The following is a 22,468-nucleotide window of genomic DNA, read 5'->3' as shown; positions in this document are numbered from 1 at the left end:
GTGGCACAATTAGCGCCTTTCATGGCTCTATTGTCAAGCACACCATTCAGATCTGATTGTCTGGTAATGATGCAGTCTAAGAGGTGTCTGTGCTTTGACCGTGGATGCATCCAGGTAGTTCGGTGATGTTCTTTATGCTTAGAAACCGTATTTGTGATAACCAGCCATATTCTGAGTAGTAACTCTGGAGACGTTTGCCATTCGAGTTGCATTTGGCTATACCTTGTGCTCCCAAGACACCAGGTCGATCTTTCGCCTCAACCCTACTCCAGCATTCATGTCTCCAGCAGTAATCAACTTTTCGATAATAAGGACACTTTTAATGGTATCTCATAAGTTAGTGTGGAACTTCTCATTGGGGTTTGGCATAGTGGGAGCATAAGCGCTTACAATGTAACATACCCTTTTCCCCGGAGTGGCAGTCTCAATGTCGCAATCAGACCAGGGATGGATATCGGATCTTGTTTTATGCATTGAACGATGAAGCATACTTTTTCCGAGGTCCCAGAAAGGGAGTGACCCAGTTCGAACTTTGAGACGGTATTAGAGATTGTTATATTTGCCACTTATTCCATAGAGCTGCATGCAAATGTTGAAGTGGTTTCTGGCTTTTGCTGGACCAGATTCATTATTGACACAAAGGAAACGATATTCGGCGAGCAAGAACAGGTCGAAACATGCCAGCATTTCCATCCTGTTGCAGTGGCTGGCGGATAGGTTTGCATATCCTTTCCTTCTAGATGCTGCCATGGTGCATTACTGGTACAGTGTAGTGCTTTTATGGATGCTGTTTTTGGTTCTGTAAGGGTATCTAGTTGGCCCACTCTATTTTTATGAGGGTTGATGGTTTAGTCGCTGTCAGCCCGACCCATGTACAGATGGTAGCAGATTACTTGCATTACCGGTAGTAGGTAAATATATAGCCTGACCTAAACATATGACTGCAAAACATACCGTATATGGCTAATGGCTGCAGAACACACCTGAATAGCTATTGCCTACAGAAATTGCCTAAAAAATGAGTGAAAGGGAGAAAGCGGAAAAGAAAGGGACCGAAGGATAGGGGAAGTGCTGGGTGCAAAAAGAAAGCAAAAAAGAAGATTAACGGAGGAATGATGCAAGTTAGAAACTGCCAAGCAGATGACTGATATGGGCATGTTTGGTTAGTCTTTTCGTTATGCTACACTTGTAAGGTCAGAAAGACAATAAAATAAAAATGATAGAGTGTATAAGAGAAATACTGATCAATCAATCCAAAGCATGAATAAAGATTCTTTGACATCCAACACCTTCTTTATTAATTTTGCAAGAAATTCTTGCACAAAAAATAAATTTATTTTGTTGAATCAGCTGCATCCTCCGTTTTATAGTTGGACAATGTTTTCTGCGCTGTTAAGAACAATAAGGGAAAAGTTTCAGTAAGTCAATATAAAACAGAGACGCGAGGAACAGTAAAGACAACTTCAATTGAAAAATTTGCTTCAAATGAATTTTGAAGTATGCAATACGTTGAATGGCTCCGTGGCTAGATACAGCATCACAAAAATCTTTCGTCTTTGTAGATTTTAAATCTAAAAACTTCAATTTAACACATAATATTAGTCAATTATTAATTTATTTTTTGTGAAATCTTGAATTTTATAAAAGATACAATTCTCCAAAAATAGTTCTTCAATAAAGGCTTGAGTGTCATAGAAATGCTACAAATTGATTTTCCAGGACTTTGCTGCAACCTCACAGGCAGAAACTCCATGTAGCAGTAGACCCTGAGATAATGAGTTTTGGTTAAGAAAACTTGAACGCTCGTCATGTAAATGGCAGAGCGCCCACGCTATGAACTCTGCTATATAATCTTATTAAACAATTTACCATGTAGCCATAAGTTTGCTAGTATTAAACTAAATAGCTACTGTAAGCCTAAAAATTATCTGATATTAAGGGAAGCACGCAGACCTCATGTTTATAGGCTAGGTGTGATTGGATGTTTCTTTTCGCAAGATGGATGTCAAACTGGGAATCTTTCACTGTGCCCTCTAGAAATGACTTCAACATCTTTAGTGATTCTTTTCGCTTTGCGAGCAAATTCTGTCTCAGGTCATCATACTTTCTATTTATCATGTCTATCTAAAATATTAAACAATAATGAAAATAATAATGAAAGAATTGTAAACTGATAGAAATTAGAGACCTTTTTTGCATTGCAACATTCTTTATTTGCATGACACAGTTTTTGAGAGTTTAAATAAATATAGAAGTTAAAGGTTGATTTGCAACAAAATTTACATTACAGTTATTTGGTATCAAAAGATTCACCATGTCTTAATCTGCTGTGTTGTAGGTGCAAAGTATGTAAAAATGTGATTACAAGCTCTTAAAAGCCCAAAAACGAACAGTTAATCGCAGCCATCACAAAACTGCTGTAGATTATTTTGGTTATTGTTTTGAGATGTGATGTTCTCACGTGAATTGAAAGGCCTATAAAAGGCTCACAATATAAAACGTCTCGTAGTACTAATTTAGGACAAACACTTCGGGTTCTGCAGAAAAGCTCGTATCAAATATAGATGCTCGCTACTTTACAGTTTTGTTTTGGCTTGGTCTAATTGTCTAGTCGTAATCAGATCATGTGACCCATACTTCCTGCCAAACAGCACGAATAATTTCTGCAGCATTTTTCGACTATCACAGGTGACCAACAGGCTCATCATGTTTATCAGATGATGATATGCACTTCTTCAAGCTAAGGTTAAAAAATTAAACGAATTTTTAAAGTAAGTTTTGAGATATCAGTGCTCAAAGTGACAGCATTACAATGACGATGAAATAGACGCATAAGGACAATATACATGGTTTTATTGAATGCGTGAAGTATATTTGCGAAAATATTTTGACGAATGAGGTTGCATGAAAGTGTAAACAGAAGCACATTGTGTTCAACTACATCCTATTTGAGCCGTTTTGGAAGAGAATCCAAACAACAGCGTTTTCGTGATGGCTGCGATTGACTGTTCGTTTTTGATTTTTTAAGAGCTTGTAATCACATTTCCACATATTTTGCACCTACAACACAACAGAGTAAGACATGGTGAATCTTTTGATACCAAATAACTGTAATGTGAATTTTGTTGCAAGTTAACCTTCAAAAGTTCAAAACAAAGCTGTTACACCAGTGTGTACATACATATCCGATGACTTCATTATTTCTTCTTCTACTGTTAAAGTGTTATCAGCGTTCATGATTAACAATTTATACATAGGAGACAAATTCAAATAATATGTCTATGCGAACAGGGAACATAAAGCCTCTGATGCAAATCTACAGGCCTTTGATTAGTGGCAAGGAAACATGTATAAATATCTTTTGTAACTACACTCTTTGTAACTTACATGCTGGTACGAGCTTTGTTTTGATAAGATAGGAATGATCTACCAACTTTTGAAAGCTTTGAAGCTGAACTTTGACTCTTTATGTGAGTTTTTAAGTAGGCCATGGATAAGCATGACAATCAACTACCGGCATCTTTATCTCAAAGCATACAAACTTTTTGATACATATTGGCAAGCGCAAAGGTAGGGTTTTTTAAAAATGTGCTACAGAGCGTGTAGTTAGCCCAAGGTTAGTTAGAATTCTTTGAGCGCCCGCCATCTTACCAGCCCTCGGCTGAGTAAGGAACTTAGAGAATATACTAAAACCCACTTGGCACCATCTACAGTCAGAGTTTTACGTAAAAGCGCTGAAAAACGATGCAGTCAAAAAGACCTCACCATAATAAGCATCAGAAAAAAACTAAAACTCGATTGGTATTGGCTAAGGAGCATCTGGATTGAACACCTCAACAGTGGCAAGAAAGTGTTCATTGATGAATATACTTTTAATATTCAAAACAATAATTGCTAAACTATGTGAGACGAAGACCTGTTGAAAAGTTTAATCTAAAACACACACTTCTCTCGATTAAGCATTCAACATCTGTAATGGTTGGGATGCTTTGTGGCGAGTAGCCAAGCCAGACCTTATATTACCATGATGAATGTATCAAATATGGTGATGCTTCAATATTTATTAATGCTAATTTGTTAATATATTATCAAATATACTTAATTCTTCTACCTGCTAGAAAACTGTGCCACGGACCATGGTAGCATCAGCAGGGCAACGCACCTTGCAATACTGCCATAAACTCAGTCTCCAGATCTTAACTTGATCGAAAATCTATGTTATAAAATTGGTCAACCAATTGCCTGGGTCAACTGGGTAGCGGCTTGTTATGCTATACCTATCGCTCCGTTAATTTCAAGCGTTTGGAATTGGCAATTCATGAAATTGATGCTGGTAAGCCTTTCCATTAAAGTCATTCCATTCATTTTGAGACCTTATACTTATAGTGTCTTTTGTATATAAACCTCTGAATTTATTAATTTTATAGATGAATAACAAAATTTTCAGACTTGGTGAACGACTGTTACAGCAGAACGGAAAGAATTTGACACTGGGTGAGTTCAATGCCAACTTGTTGAACAAAAATGATCCTATTGGAAAAGGAAAATATGTAATCCTTTGGCTTTAAAACAGCTGATTGGTGAACCAACAAGAGTAGCTGCAAACTTTTCGACATCAATTGATCAAGTGTATATAAATTTTTTTCATACCGCCAAGTTTGCTGGAGTACAGTCCATAAATTATCTATCAGAGATCATAATTTCGTATTTATTGTAAAAAAAACTGGTGTCACACAACTCATTTTCCCTAAAACTCACTTACAGGGATTACTCAAGATTCGTGCCAGATAAAATTTCAAATGAGTTTTTCTCTATCAGATGGAATGATATTCAGATTGAAAAGAACATGAATGATATGATGATGAAAAGTTTTCTTTGGTTGTCAATAAATTGGCACATCTTAAAACTAGAAAAGTCAAGTCGGAATTTTTACTTATCCGGCTTGACAAAAAATTACAGCAAAATATCAAGTTGAGAGAACAACTGGAAAATGCAGACATTGGGCTGCTTACAAAAGGCAGCGCAATTTTGTCATGAATCTCATTAAAAGAAGACAAAATGTATCGACGAACTTGTTGAACAGTCAACGCTTGATAATGCGCTTAAACTTCGGCAAACTTTGAATGTAAAAGATAAGAAACCTTGAAACTGTGACAGTTGAATGACATCCTCGGAACTTAACTCACATTTTGTGTCTATTTCAAGTAAACTTTCAAGTTTAGTTTTACCATCATCTAATCCATATTTGTTTTATCAAAACTAATTTGTCTTATTTTATTATTTTATCTGAAGTTTTTGAAAAGCATTTAAATATCCACATCTACTCTCATTTGTCCAAAAATATTTTACGTCTTTTATCAGCGTAGTTTAAGAAAGTCACTCATACGCTAACGCTGTTCATAAACTGATCTCAGACTATTTATATTTAAAAATAAAGGATGAAAAGGCTTGCTTAATGTTTTTGGATTTCAGCAAAGCTTTTGGCTGCGTTAATCACAAAATATTATTTGCTAAACTGAAATTCGCTAGTTTTAGAAATAAATCCCTGCAAGTAGGGCTACTTCAATCCCATTTTCAAAAAATGTGTCAAAAGGTCTTGAATGACAAAGAACCCTTGATGCAAGAGATAGATAGCAGTGTTTCAAAGGGGTCTTTTGTTGCTGCAGTACTATTTTTAATATATATAAATGATCTTTTCAGACTAATTCCCAGAAGCTTTGCACACGCTGATGATACTGTCTTTTAGAGTCAGCACAAAGATGTGCAAGTTCTTGAGGCACAGCAATTTCACCATGCAAATTATCAGAAACTGGTGTACTTCAAATCACATAACAATGAAATTATTTATCTATTTATTTATAACCTCAATAAAAGCCGTCGAAATAGCTTAACTCCTAAGTTTAACAGTCAATCTATCACTTGTAGACGTGAGACAAAATTGCTGGAATTTGTTTTGACAGATCGACTCTCTTGGAGTAATTATGTCGACACTATTTGTAGTAAGGTCACGAAGTCATTGACCCTGCTTCAGTTTTGCAGGCTATACATTGACTCAAATCTGCCATTGCATTATATTATCAGTTTATCTTTTGCCATATTATTTATGGTATAAAAGTTTATTATAATATAACTCCCAAGATATGTCACAAATGACTCATTTTTGTTGCAAACAAAAACTTTGACTGATTGCAAATCTACATCATATTCCAGCATATCTTACTCCAACGAAGGATCTTCTTACTCTGCCTATGCTAAATGTTTATTTTACTTCAATTAAAGGTTTCAACATCTTTCATGGTTTGTGTCCTCGTATTTACAGGGCAGTTCAACTCATGTGATATGAACAAATTGCATACAACCACTACCAATTATTTTTAAAACATAATTGCCAGCTTCGTTAAGGGTTGACTTGCAACAAAATTCACTTTACAGTTATTTGGTATCAAAAGATTCACTATGTCTTACTCTGTTGTGTTGTAGGTGCAAAATATGTGGAAATGTGATTACAAGCTCTTAAAAGCTCAAAGACGAAAAGCCGCCGTAGATTGGAATCCGTTTATTTCTCTGACGTAGTCATGAAATTTGGTTATTGTCTTGTCACGTGACGTTCTCACGTGAATTGAAAGGCCAATAAAAAGCTCAATATAAACTTATCGTAGCACTAGTTTATGACAAACACTTCGGGTTTTACCGAAGATCCCGTATCAAATATAGATGCTCGCTACTTTTCAGTTTTGTTTCGGTTTGGTCTAATCGGCAAGTCGTAATCTGATCATGTGACCCAATACTTGGCAAATAATTTCTGCAGCACTTATCGATTATCACAAGTGACCAACAGGCTCGTCATGATTACCAGACAATGATATGTACTCCTTCGAGATAAGGCTAAAAAATAAAACAAATTTCTACGGTAAATTATAAGATATCACTGCTAAAAGTGACAGCATTACAATGACGATAAAACAGACGCGTAAGAACAATAGAAGTAGTATATAGAGAGCAGATCTACACACAAAAGTGACGGATCCAGCGGGGGGATAGAAAAAGGGGGTTGTGAATTAAATTGGTTAGGGGTGTAGATTGAATCGTGTGGAGTTGAATGAGATGTTGGGGTTTGGGGGGAAATTGTGGTGTAGAGTAGGGGGTTGAATTCGAGGGGTTACGGATCCGCTCCTGGCGTAATCGGCGGATTATCTGTGGATGAGTCATCGGATTAGCGGGGGATGAGTCATCCGATTGAACGCGGATTATCGCGGGATTAGTCGGGGGAATCGTCGCGGATTAGTCGGGCGAATCGTCGCCGATTATCGGTGGAATAGTGAGGGTGAATATCTGGGACATCGAGGGCTGGATGGTTTTCCGGAGTGGATCTCGCGGATTATCGAGGAGAGCGAGAGATTACCTAGCGGATGAGTGAGGGGGTTAATATCTGGGACACCGAGGGGTTGATTTTCCGGAGATTTTTATATATTTGGTTGAATGAGAGATAAGTTTTTATTATAAAATATAAACTATAAATGTTACAAAAAATTCAAAATCATTTTGTCATTCGTTTTAAAAAGGAAAGTTTTGGAATACATCTTTCATCAATTTCTGTGTCACATCGAAGAACTAAAATAAGAGTTGATTTTCCCAAAGAATTGAGAAACTGAACAGGAAGTAACAAATCTAATCCTTCATTATTTCCAATATTATCATATATGAAGGTACCTTTAGGTGTAGTAGAATTTGAAATAGGTTGAAGATTACAGATAAAGTCAATATCTTGAAAATTCGATCCTGGAGGACATTGCAACATTGAAAGAGTAGAGTTATATCCACATAATTCTCCTCTGTAGAATAATTTGAAATCAATTAGAATATCGATTGTGGAATTTTGAACTGAATATTCACATTCAGAATATGTTAGAACTTGCTCCGATGAAGCTGACACTATAGGATTAAGGTATAGGTTTTTTCCATCTGTTTCATCTTCATTTAGTAGTTCTTTACACGCAAATCTGTGATTGCCTGGTAATGGATAACCACAATGAAAGTAGTCCAATGGAAATATTCTTCCGCATGTTTCATTATTCTTGTGATATAAAGTAGTTTCTTCGAATGGAAGTAGTAATGAAACTTCAAATTCATTGAGTGTTCTGCTTAAGCAGTTATTCGCATCGGTAACATATTGAATTCTTTGATTTCCATTTATTATTCCCGTAAAGCGTAAAATGAGAAATATTATAATGTGCAAATTCATTATAGTCATAGTGTCTTTTTAAAATACTACTCTCTTGACTGAAGTAGGCAAAGAAAATGCATAAAAAAGTATGTCAATATAATATATATAGTTCATTCTTCAAAATTATCTTGAAATACTATACAAAAAAAAGTTATTCAATTCTATTTGATGAGTCAATCCTTCTTGGATATAAAGTGATTAAATATAAAGAATTATGCAAAGTCTAACTGTGATGATTATCAATTCTTCCCATTGATATGTAGGAGTTCACTGAAGTAACGATTTGTAGCATGTTGATCATTGGTTTCTCCTCTCAAATATGGATAAAGTCTTGTTTCGGTTAATATTATGTTTGAAGGTGTGTTCCAATCAAGTGAGGATAATAATGATAGTTGGACTTTGTCACTCCTTGGTCCGATTTGAGCAGATTCCAAACACGTTCCAATATCGAGTTCGGCAAAAGTCTCATGAAGTTCTTGTCGAGTCAATCCTTCATTTCCATATCGTATTTGCATTATTCTAATACAATATTGACATCCTCGAGCTCCCTCGAAGCATCCACACCGACTTTCTAAATATGTTACGAAACGTTTATAGATATAGAATCCGATAACATAGTAAAAAGTTTCTTCAGTAACTCTTCTGATGAATTTTTTTGTGTTTTTCTTTACAACCACTCTTGATAATTGTCCATCCTTAAGATGAGCTGGAATAAACTCCTCTAGAAATATAACCGACATTGTTTCTGTTTTCTTCGTTTTTTTTTTTTTTTTGTTCCTTCACCAACAGAGCTAAATTGAAGAATGGTGGAGAAATCTAGAGGAGTAGACTTAATATCATTCCGAATCTTTTTATTTTATTTTCATCCAACAGATTTTTCATCTATAATTACATCATCAATTTCATGCTCGATTTCCTCTTCCACGCTTTCTCCGATTAATGGAAATTGTGCTATATGAATGAGTCTTCTGAAGAGCAGTTGTTTCGTTTCATCACGTTGAGTAGGATGAGTCATGTAGTGCCGAATTCTATTCCAAAACACGGTTTCAAAAATCGTTTCTTCCATCGTTTTAAAATCGGTCGCGATAAATCTGTTAATCCATTCTAAATCAACCTCTTTTCCAATTTTACCTTCTCGAATGGTAGCTTCAAGATCAACCCATTCAAAGGTCATCTTCAAATCTGAGGGTGTTATCGATATTTCTTTTACACATAATGTTGATTCCAAACATTCCCTGCATTCCAACGCACTGCAGACACAGTTGGACTTTAATCTTTTCAATGACACAACTTTTCTAAAAGCAGCTGTTCCTAGAATGTAGTATAAACATTCCTCGGTAAGATGAGTACGAATTTGTTCATTTTTGTCAAGATGAACCAAGATGTTATCTGGGATTATTTCTGCAACCTCGAATGGAACAAAATCTTTAATCAGAATGTTTTGAGTCATGTTACTATGAGAAAGTCTACATTCGAAATGATTTTACATTGGATAGTATATTGAATTTATATGAGCTTAGTTATATATTATTGATATTGTATATACGAAAAGAAGAGCCAATGAAGAAAATAAAATTTTATAGTAATAATACATCGAGGAGCAAAACTCTACTATCATATATACTTAACAACAAATTCACTTCTAAAAATTATGCTAAAATATATTCTGTGCTCACTCCATCGTTACATACTCTTCTTTTTGAATAAAAATATGTTAATCCAGTTCTAAGTTGAGTGTATGAGAACACTCTATTGTCTTTTTTTACAAAACCTTTGTTTACCCCTTCCTTAGGAGATCTTGAATGTAATACTTTTAAAAAAGTATCTTTTGTAAAACTATTCGTAGTTTTACTTAAACCTTTACTGCTATGCTTTGTAGAATGAGTTTCATCATTCCAGCAAAAGTAAGTCTTAGAATTTAAGGCTACTATTCCATGTCCTGAAAATTCTACTTTGAATAAACCAGGAGTCCTTATATCATATTGATATACTTCTTTGCAACAATTTTGTAATTCCCACAACTTTGTAGGAACAGATTTACAGAGTTGGAAATCATCCGTGTGTCGATCGCAATACATCCTAGGAAACCATTTTCCATATTCTTTGTAGTATATATCAGCGATCTCTTTTCTAACGATATTATCCATAGGTGCTGAAAGAGCCATGTAGGCACTATCTGTATCCATTGCCACATACTGGAAGTCCTTTCTGTCGAAGTATCTAAAATAAAAAATTTCAATCCTTAATTCTTGTTATCTTAGTATTATAATACTCCCATTTCAAAAATTATCATTCAAATGTTTACCATTATACATATTTTTTCTAAAAGATACAAATGAGATTACTTACCTATCCATGAAGTCATAGTAGAACTCCAACATCCGAAGTTTAGCCAGTTGTAATATGGAGAATCCGATATGTACAGGTATATCCATTTTCATCTGAATAAATATATACAGTCCTATTAGATTCCTTTACATATATTAGCTCAAGTAAATTTTTCATTATGATTCAATTATATCAATAAGATAATAAATATATACTACTAACCGAAGGCTTGTGTTGAGTCAACTCATAGAAGCTATCAACGATTTCCTCCAAAGATTCAAATCTGTGTGATCGTATTCTCAAGGATGCTTCATAATCTCCTTGAATATACTTGACATTTCGATGTTTTAATTTCTCAGTGATTGTTTTCCCGTACGATGAATTTCCAATGAGTTTATTGGTTGTGGCTATCAACTCTTGGTCAGGATCTTTGTCACCAGCTCTTCTAGCATTTGAGACAGATTCTCCAAATGACTGGAAAACTCTTCTAGGGGTGTATTCTATGACTTGATATATTTTGGTTATAATCAATCCATGATTAAGATACCATTTTGCTAAAGTGGTGAGTAGTAAAATTTTTTCTCCAAACATACTCCCCACCAAAGTTCGTTGTTCTTGAGGTAGCATTCCTTCCTTTTCGGCAAATTCTTTCATACTTTCACTAAGATGATTTCTATTCAAAGATGTATTCTTGAAAACGGGGCTCATTTCTGAAAACTTTTCGTATAAGTTTTCAGGAACAGATATATCGCATTCAATGAATCCATATATCTCCCCTTTCATAATCTGCTGAATAATCTCATCCTCGGTGGCAAAGGAATTGGAAGGATAAAACTCTTCGTTGAAGATACTAATAAAGTTCTTAATCTCGGTGTTATCCTCAATCATCTTGTTCCATTCACACTCCCAGATTCTTACTAAACGATATCCAAGTTCTTTAACATATTCTTCCTTCTTTATCGTTTCCTCCAGAACTTCACTCATGGGTCGATTCTTATATGGATGTATACTTATTCCTTTGGTCTTGTTACAGTTATGTCCATGCCAGAAACATCCATGAAATTGAAACACTGTATTCGTTTCTTCACAATATCCATCAACAGGAAGATTATGTTGTCCAATTCTAAATTCTTTATCGTTGTTTTCATGTAAGATTTGAATATTGTCCTTCCAAGTCAAAAATTGTAACCATCCATGAGCAGCCATGCTGTTTTTTCGAGAATGAGTGTATGCAAATCCATTTTCGAATCGTCTTATTCTAGGGTTTCCAGTAGGCATTTCTTGCATCATACTCCACAAATATAATGCATTTGCATCAACTCCTAGAATAAGTTCACAAAGTTTGGATTCCTTTCCAAACTTTCTTTCTCGAATCAGTGTTTTCTTCGACTCATGAAGTCTGTGAAAAACAATGCTAGGTCCACCTACGATATTGTCCTTGATAGTAAAGTAAATATCTTTATCACTTTCCTTGATCAGACAGACAGGTTGACAAGCTTTGAAATGATGTGATGAGATTGTCTGATGATGAGAACTCATAGGATGAGGAGGCGAATCTGAAAGTTTCAACATCCATTTTACTGCCAATCCAGGAAGTGAAATGGCATCTTTCAACATATCGATTCCCATGGTTCTGTAAACTTCTTTTTGTTTTTCTACAGCTTCAACAAATGGTACTACATCGAGATTGTTGTACCATACTAGAAAATCTTTTAACGTTTTCATCTTCTCTTGTTTCCAAATGTTTAAACAGATTTCATAATCAGCATCCGAAATATGTTCATCTCTCAAAGAACTGTAAAAGCATTCTTTAGCTGGTAGAAACGGTTGTTTCAACTTCTCAAGATCATCCATATATTCATAAGGATAGAATCCTTTTTGTTGAGAGCATTTGAAAGCTTTGAGATACTTTGCATAGGAAAATCCTGGAGCAATGAAGTTGGAAATATCCAAGAATTTGAATCTTCTTGATTGAATACAGCTCATCTTGTTTGTTCTTTTCACTACAAAATCAAAATCTTCGTCTTCTGTGTCTTGAAGACATCGAAGTAGAGGTCCTTTCATCACATTCAGGTCGTAGTTTTGTGAATTAAATCCTAGAATCGGAATACATGAGATGAATTTGTCGAAACGATTAAATAAATGACAAAATTCCTCTCTTGAATGGTATACTCGAGGATTGGAAAATTTGCAGGATTTAAATCTTTCTTCAACTTTTCCTTGCTTTTCAGCTTTTGCCTTCATCAACTGTCTAATGTAGTAAAGTTTTTTTTCAAGGATATCCCGGGCTTCATCAGCAATTTGGGAAATATACTGAACAAAAGAAGATATACAAGAATCAGTATCTCCCTCACTTACAAAACACTTTGGATCCTTAAATCCGGGTACATTTGAACAAACTGATATACTCATCAATTCGTGTCTCGATGTGAATGTAACCGAATTGGAATTTGGTGGAAGGTCGGATTTTGGAAGATAACACTCGATATCATAGGTGATTAAAAAGGGATAATAAGTATCTTCCTCAGCCACGGATATTCCTATCTCTCGTTTCAGTTGTTCGAAAATTGTAGGTGTTGCCTTAAACTTTCCTCCTTCGAAGATGAAGTTTGTTACTACTTCTTGACTACATTTATGTCTATTGAAATTTCCTCTTTTTGTAAAGCTCACTTCACAGGAAGGACAACTAAACCCTTTAGTATAAGCATTAACATCCTTGATGAAACTGAAATGAGAGTTCTGCAAATCGAGGAAGAGTTCCTTTCCCTCTTTTTGGGACGATGTCCAGATGACTGTTGAGGTTTCATCAGCATTCAGAGAAAATACGGTTATACGGAGGTCAAAACATTTCTCAAGAGAAATTAAGTCTCCTAACTCAATTCCAGGAAAATTATTCATCAGAACTTTGTTGGATGAGGAAGAAGAAATGTGATTCGAGTACTTTTGAAATAGCACCTTCACAAGTTGCTGTTTTGGTCTTTGTCTGGTGCAACTACATCGGTTTGAACACTTACACATTACCTTCAATGCTAAACATCTGAAGAAACAGAGATTGTCTGTGTAAGGAGTGCAGCTACGAGGAATGTTATGCATAGTGATTACATGTCGATTGTTAAGAATGTGAGTCGGAAGATCTGAAGCCATTCCTATTTGCCCCATTCCAATCAATTTATAGAAATAGAATGAAATATTGGTAATTACATTCAATTTCCAAGCTGTATTCGGGCGTTCTCGAATCGCTATAGCAGCAAGATCTTGTCTTGTCAATTCTTCAAAGAAATTCTGTAGTTCCTGTCTTGTTGTAATCAGTTTTGCTTTTTTGAAAATTGTAGCATTATTCGATGAAGCATGAAAATATCTTAATTCTCCTGAAGTTTTATGTTCAAGAATGCATCCCACACTACAATTTAACTTAGCTCTTGTTTGTAACCCATTCCAAGTTGTCAACATCTCGTTCCATATTCTTTCCGAATGGTTTGGAGTTGGAAGTTCTGCTTGAGGAATATTTCCATTCCATAAATTTACGTTTAACGTTTCAACAACTCTTCCTCGTCGTCTTTTTGTTTTCATAGCATTCCAATATCTTCTTATTAACTCATCCCATTCCTCATCATCATTAACAGGAATGATATCCTGATTATCTTGTTCTCTTTCATTTTCGATAGGAACGATGGGCTCGACTCTATCATTAATACCAACTAAATTGTCATCATCAGCGTCCACTTCATTTTCGTTTCTTTCGATTTGATTTGTAGGTTGATCAGATAAATATCTATTTTCTTCGATTTCATTTGTATTTTCTTCTTCTGATACATCTGATTCATCGGATTCATCATCAGCAAGATTTCGAGTAATAGGAGTTACTGTTATCTTAGATCGACTAAGATCTCCTCTTCCAATTTGAGTTGAAGCAGAACGAAATGAAGAATGATGAGAAACAATCTTTACTTTTTCGAAAATGAAAGGGGGGTTGGAAACTTGTATAATAATCGAGGCATCATCATCATCATCATATTCGTGATATTGTTCCGAAGAATCATTAGTTGATGTTGTAAACGATTCTGAACTTTCATTCGATTGGAGATGAATGTGTTTAACATGTCTTTTGAGGTTTGATTTTTTGTTAAATGAAGTCGAACATTCTAAGCAGATATATTTATTAGCTGAAACGGATGATACACTTCTTTCCCTACTTCTGCTTCTTTCTCTATTATCAATTGAAGTGGAAGGAGCAGAATTTTCCGATGAAATTAAATTATGCTCTCGTGAAAGCTTGAACATCTTTGAGGAAGATTTCCAGCTGCCAAGAATTAAAAATCTCATTTTACTATTCTCTCTACATTTATTCATTCATTAAAAATTTTTTCCACCAATTATTGTAAATCAACTCACCTCATCAGATTTGCTCCAGTCTCCTTCTGAATGGGAAGATGCCGGATACATTTCCTTGATGTATTCAAATTTCGGAGATATATAATCCAGTGAAACAGAGATAATCCAAAGTTCTGAGAGAAGATTATACATAGATATCCAAATTGTAGAATTAATCCAAACTTTTGTGAGATATATAATCCAGTTAGTTCGGAGAAATATAATCCAGTGAAACAGAGATAATCCAAAATTCTGAGAGAAGATTATACATAGATATCCAAATTGTAGAATTAATCCAAACTTTTGTGCGATATATAATCCAGTTAGTTCGGAGAAATATAATCCAAAGTTCTGAGAGAAGATTATACGTAGATATCCAAATTGTAGAATTAATCCAAACTTTTGTGAGATATATAATCCAGTTAGTTCGGAGAAATATAATCCAAAGTTCTGAGAGAAGAATATACGTAGATATCCAAATTGTAGAATTAATCCAAACTTTTGTGAGATATATAATCCAGTTAGGTATAGAAATAGTTCGAAAAAAACTCTCGATAATGGTGAGTCCATCAAACTTGGCTGTATTTATACTAGTCAAGTTCAAGGAGGTGGAACCTGCACAAAAGCTATAAATCACTTCTAATCCAACTTGTCTCACTCAACTTTCGCGAAATTGGATTTCGCGAAATTACACATTATATATATTATATAGTCAACTTTCGCGAAATTGAATTTCGCGAAAAGTGAATTTCGCGAAATTGGATTTCGCGAAATTACACATTATATATATTATATAGTCAACTTTCGCGAAATTGAATTTCGCGAAAAGTGAATTTCGCGAAATTGGATTTCGCGAAATTACACATTATATATATTATATAGTCAACTTTCGCGAAATTGAATTTCGCGAAAAGTGAATTTCGCGAAATTGGATTTCGCGAAATTACACATTATATATATTATATAGTCAACTTTCGCGAAATTGAATCTCGCGATTTTCAATTTCGCGAAAAGTCTTCTGATATTATGGATGATGCAACTAAATTTATCAAAACTCATTAATCATTTGATGAGGAGAATTGTATATAACCAGCAGAATTTTACTAAAACGATATCAGTTCTTCATTCAAACTCAGAGAATTAACACACTACACAACTATGGAGGATAATACTCAATCTGGAGTGATAAAACCTGGATCGAATAGTTCAGTGAAGATGACGAAAAAGAGAATTTCACCTGTAACTCTTTCTAACACGACTCCTTCAACGAAGAAGAAGAAATCCAACCAAATCGAAACGAATTTGGAGCAAAGGGTAAAAGATGTGGCAGACAAGTTAAGAACATTAAGTAAGGCTACTTTAATGGAAGCAAAATCACTGCAGAGAATGTCAGATCTTTCAATAGGATTGATTATGGAGGTGACAAAAACGGAAGAAGCTCATTCGATCCATGGAGCGTGCTGTATCATTCACTTCAACTATGTGGAAAATGGGATTACTAAATCTACTGCTGTATTTGCACCAAAACGATTTCTGGATGGATCGCTGTCTTATCCAAGTATTATGGTATATCTTGGATTAAAACCTAAGGCTAATGGACAGGGAAGTTACCATGACTTAAGAAGAGTAACAGAAGGAACCTCAACTCCCTCAGACATGAAACGTACTCTAGCCAATCTGAGATCGAAGAAACTTGAAAAACTTATACAACATTTCGAGATTCGTCATCTCAAGGAGTTCAAAGCACCATCTATTTTCCACTATCACAATGTTGGAGCAAGTGAATACAAAGATGGTGAAGGCAATGTGGATGTGGTACCAACTGTAGCATTTTCAACCAAAGTTGATGGAGAGGAAGTTCAAGGAACTTTAACGATGCCTTCGAGATGTGCCCTTTCGTTGAAAGAAAATTATCCGGGTATCATTATATACAAGGGGCTAGTAACATCTCACAATACTCGCGAATACTACGATGTAGTAGTCATGGGACATGAAGAAGCAAGCAGATTTTATGAGAGTTCGGTACAATGCAAAAAGGATCCTTCTATCTCACTTATTTCCGATGACGATGAGTGATTGATGAACAACTCGATACAAACTTCGTTTTAAAGAATGTACATGAACATTTTCTTATATATATTCAATGTTTCATTTATACTATATTATCTTTATTCTGACTTATCTACTTGTACACTTCGTTTTAAAGAATGTACATGAACATTTTCTTATATGTATTCAATGTTTCATTTATACTATATTATCTTTATTGTGACTTATCTACTTGTGCATTTCATATATTTCAAGTTAAACATAAACTATTTTATTTTTATTGAAACGAAATGATGATGGAAATAATGAATAATACATATAAATATATCTTTTAAAGTGAATAATTTTGTAATAAAACTGATCTTTCATTCAACATATATAAAAAACCGAAAATAAAAAAAATCCTTAAAATTCTTAACCATTCAAGAGCTTCAACATTACAAAAACATCAAATCTTCAAAAAAAAAATAACTTTGTACATAAACACTTTCTCATATATATTCAACGTTCTCAAATATATAACATTCTCCACTTTGCACATAAACACTTTCTCATATATATTCCATGTTTCAAATATATAACAATCTCCGGAAAAGCATCCCCTCGGTGTCCCAGATATTAACCCCCTCACTCATCCGCTAGGTAATCTCTCGCTCTCCTCGATAATCCGCGAAATCCACTCCGGAAAACCATCCAGCCCTCGATGTCCCAGATATTCACCCCCACTATTCCACCGATAATCGGCGACGATTCGCCCGACTAATCCGCGACGATTCCCCCGACTAATCCCGCGATAATCCGCGTTCAATCGGATGACTCATCCCCCGCTAATCCGATGACTCATCCACAGATAATCCGCCGATTACGCCAGGAGCGGATCCGTAACCCCTCGAATTCAACCCCCTACTCTACACCACAATTTCCCCCCAAACCCCAACATCTCATTCAACTCCACACGATTCAATCTACACCCCTAGCCAATTTAATTCACAACCCCCTTTTTCTATCCCCCCGCTGGATCCGTCACTTTTGTGTGTAGATCTGCTCTCTATATACTACTAATAGATATGGTTTTATTGAATGCGTGAAGTATATTTGTGAAAAAATTTCGACGAATAAGGTTGCATGAAGGTGTAAACAGAAACCATCTACCGCAACTACGTCACATTTGAGCCGTTTTGGAAAGAAAATCCAAACTACGGCGGTCTCGTGTGGCTTCAATTAACTGTTCGTTTTTTAGCTTTTAAGAGCTTGTAATCACATTTCCACATATTTGGCAACTACAACACAACAGAGTAAGACATGGCGAATCTTTTCATATCAAAAAACTGTAATGTGAATTTTGTTGCAAGTCAACCTTTAACAATCTTCTACCCAATAATCATTCTCTTAGTAGAGAAAGAGATTTTAAATACTATTTGTCAAACTATTTCTATGACTTTAGTGGCTAACTGTTGCCCTTTTTTGTTTTATCATTGTTATATGGCGTAATTTGTAAAATATTTTTATTTGAAATGACATTATTGAATAAAATAACATATATATCACGAAACATCCCGGCAGTCAGGTTACCTCAAAGGCTCAAACACCAAAAACAGTCGTAAATGATAGTAACTACTGATACTTCCTGATAAAATCTACAAAAAACTTTGCGTTAGTTTATATTTAATAATAGTTCCACCGTATGATCAGTTTTCTGCAACATAAACTGTCACCTATGACACATTTTAAGGTTGTTCGGGCCTCAAAAGACATTTTTCACACAGAAGCCGGCTTAAATAATAAAATAAAACCTTTTACATATATCATGTACATCATATAATACCACGAAAATAACTCACCTGCTCTTGTTTAGCCTTATTCAAGGCATTTTCCATTTCTTCGGTGTCCCTGGCATAGTCGTCTATTGAACGCTGAGTCTCATCAGATAATCTACGCAGCTCTTGCATTTTCTCATCAAGTCTTCTATCTAATTCATTTAGCTCATTCGTAAAATCTCTGACAACTTCGCTGATTTTGGGGGGTATCTGATCATTGCTATCTGAGATATAAAAAGAATATTACTTTTTCTGCATAGCTAACATCCATGAACAACAAAATGAAAGAGTGAAAGAGACAAGTGACTTACTTAGCCTTTCAAGGATACACATGCTGCAAAACACCGAAAGATCTTCTCTAGATGCATATCGAAATACTCGATCGGCGTGATCTGACGACTGAGCATCATGCTTTGTACAGAGCCTTGCTGCTAACTTCATGAGCTTCTGCCTGTGGTCAGCTATGGACAAAATTTGTCCCATAGCCCACTCTCTCACATCCTAAAAGGCAAGAGAGTTATATAAACTCTCAGATGTGAATTACTCGTCAGCTAATTTATATACATCTACTAGCTGCATTACCCGCCTACAGGAACAGATTCACGGGCAGCATAAGGTTTATTGAGAGTTGTCTTTCATACTGTAAAACAACTCCAAATATGCAGTCTACTGAAATTGTTGTCCTGATCAGAGTATGCATGCACATATACATGTCAATGTTGGGGAGAACAATGGAAATCTGCAATGTGTTTTACAGCTAGATGCGTGTAAAAGCTAGTAAATATTCTAGATTCATGTGTCTAGATTCATGCATCCGTTCATACCAGTCTATCTTTGCAGTTGACGATCGCGCAATTCTGCTGCTGAGCACCCGCCTCGGCTGACCAGTCTTTACCCGCCGAGCAGTTGACAATCGCGCTCTTGCACTCGCCTCGCAATCAATCGCTTCGCACTCGCAATCAATCGCCTCGCAATCAATCCCCTCGCAATCAATCGCCTAGCACTCGCCTTGCAATCACCTCCCACTCGCCTCGCAATCAATCGCCTCGCACTCAATCGCCTCGCACTCGCCTTCCAATCAATCACCTCGCACTCGCCTTGCAATCAATCACCTTGCACTCGCAACCAATCATCTAGCAACCAATCGCCTAGCAACCAATTGCCTCGCACTCGCAATCAATCGCCTAGCACTCAATCGTTTTGCAATCAATCGCCTCGCCAACTCATTCATCTGGAAACCCGCGCCTGGAAACTCTCGCTGTACTCGGGGCGAAAAAGGTCTCCCGCGCATCCCCGAGTGACGCCACGGCCCCAAGCCTAGCTGTGCTACTCGGCATTGCCCGGGTAATAAAAAAGTCTTTGCACAGAAAATAGATTTGTATTTAACATATAACAACATTTGCCATTCTAATTTTCAAACTACATAGGTAACATGAGAAAACATGATAGGTAACCTATCATGAGAAAAGTGTTTTGTGTAGTTGAAATAATTTGAGAAAATAAAAACAACTGTAAAGTTTATCAAACTTTGTCAAACAACTGTAACTTTCAAACTTCATATCATGAGGAAAAGGTTTTCTGCCAGTCTAATAAATTAAAAAAAATAAAGCAATTGGAAAAGGGATTTGATGCAAATTTCAAATAATTAGCGAGTAATAGCTAAATTAAGTTGGTTTTGCAACAATTACAATAAAAGATGATACGGTAATGATACAATTAATACAAACTGAGAAAACAAAATAAAATTCATGAATATGTTGAATTAATAGTAGCAATTCTTGCATAAAAGTGTGTGGGTATAAAAAGGTTACTGTCCCACCAGAAACTACCCATCAATTTTTTGAATACGATGATACTAAAAAATATGACAGAATATCATAGTATTTTGTAGTTGAAATTGTATTAGAATGTCTGCCAAAAATGGTTGAATAAAAGAATAATATTAATAATAAAGATTGGAAACTAATCAAGTAATAATAACAGTGATAGGAAAATGAATGTTTAACCTTCAAACACGATACTCAATTTATGTTTAAAAGAATGCAAGTTGAAATAATAATAACGATGAAACAAACTTTACAAAACTTATATTATAAACTTCAAAAGTCATAAGAAGTTTATAAATGTAATAAGAGAATTTAAATTTATATATCTATATATATATTTCTCAAAGTATGTAAATATATGTAAATAAAAGAGTGGAGAATAACTGATACTTGCAATCTTACATGATAAATCTTACAGTAATCTTACAAATGTTTGTTGTAAAATGTGAAATTAATTACGAAAAACTAATTAGTTGGGTTTAAAAGGAAAGATGTGTAAGCTAATACATCTAGCTGTACTACCCGGGTAATAAGCCCGGGTAATAAAAAAACTGAACAGAAAATTGATTTGTATTTAACATATAACAACATTTGCCATTCTACCTGAAACAACTGTAAAGGTTTTCAAACTTACTTTGTCAAAAAACTTTTAAACTTCATATCATGAAAAAAATGTCTTGTGCAGGTCAATTAAATTTTTAAAATAAAATGACTATAAAAGGGTTTAGATGTAACAGTGAAATAATTCGCAAGTAATAGCTAAATAGAGTCTGTTTTGCTACGATTACAATATGAGATGATTCGGTAATGAAACAATTAATACGAACTGAGAAAACAAAATAAAATTTGTGAATATGTTGAATTAATAATAACAATTCTTGCATAGAAGTGAGTGTATAAAAAGGTTACTGCTCCACCAACAGCTATACATCAAAACTCTGAATACGACGATACTGGTACGACGATATGTTATGTAAAAATAAAATATTGTAGTGTCTTTGTCTGATCGAAGGTGAGAGAATCTAGATGCTATTCCTACTCGAGATAATACAATTGTCCGCGTGAAAAGTAGTGATTGCGTTGCGTAGAGCAGAGATGTGGTTGCGTCAAATTTGAGTTGATCTTAAAAGAAAGCATTTTTTTTTCTATCAGTTAATATGTTGTTTGTTGTGTTACGCGATCTCATTGCCAAGATATTTGAAGATTGCAATCGAAAAAGTCTGATCGCGGTAAAAACGCTCATGCCACAAAAACGTGCCCAGACTTGCCCAAAATGATGTCACGCGTTATACAACCTGTCTCTATCTCTCGTATTCACATTGGCTATTTGCGATAAAAGTCTAGTCTTACGCGGCTCTATTGGCATATATCTTATTTTGTATTTGCTCATGTTGGCTAGAATAAAATTTTAAATCCAGCTACAGATGCATTATTATGAATGTTTCAAAGGCCTCAAATAACGAAAATTGAAAATTTGTTCTACTCACTTTCTCCAAATGTTGTGTAAACATTTGGGTACCGGCTACCAATTCTACCGGTCTACGGTAATTCTGTCAAGCTAACTATGTAGAACGAGGTCTTTGTATCAGCACAGTTCCGCAGCTACCCATACTAACGATATACAGCCTCCCATAAGTCCCGCCCACATTATGTCCGTCGCCTATCCTTGGGGCGGGGCTGTATATCATTGCCTACACCGTCTACGTACTAGTTTCTTACTAGTAGTATTCTTACCGAATACTACCGAAGTGAAATAGGCAAGCCGCGTCTTTGAAAAGAATATAGATAGTGATAGAGTTTTAAGGATGAGAAGTCTGCTGCAAACTGGATTTGAACTCACATTCTCCAGTTCT

At 35.2% G+C, this 22,468-nt stretch overlaps 1 protein-coding gene across 1 annotated transcript in view; it reads right to left on the bottom strand.

Annotated features, from left to right (window-relative positions):
- The window catches only part of LOC137390309 (uncharacterized), a 38,942-nt gene that overhangs the window by 9,233 nt on the left and 7,241 nt on the right, over positions 1-22,468 (bottom strand). The window contains exons 3-5 of the mRNA XM_068076641.1: positions 19,101-19,290; positions 18,814-19,013; positions 1,954-2,124 (exon numbers count right to left, since the gene is read on the bottom strand). Coding sequence (XP_067932742.1) covers positions 1,954-2,124; positions 18,814-19,013; positions 19,101-19,290 — 561 coding nt within the window. The remainder of the gene's footprint in view (positions 1-1,953; positions 2,125-18,813; positions 19,014-19,100; positions 19,291-22,468) is intronic.

This window comes from Watersipora subatra, chromosome 3, assembly GCF_963576615.1.
Source record: "Watersipora subatra chromosome 3, tzWatSuba1.1, whole genome shotgun sequence".
NCBI classification, from domain to species: domain Eukaryota; kingdom Metazoa; phylum Bryozoa; class Gymnolaemata; order Cheilostomatida; family Watersiporidae; genus Watersipora; species Watersipora subatra.
This window is presented reverse-complemented; position numbering and strand designations above follow the sequence as displayed.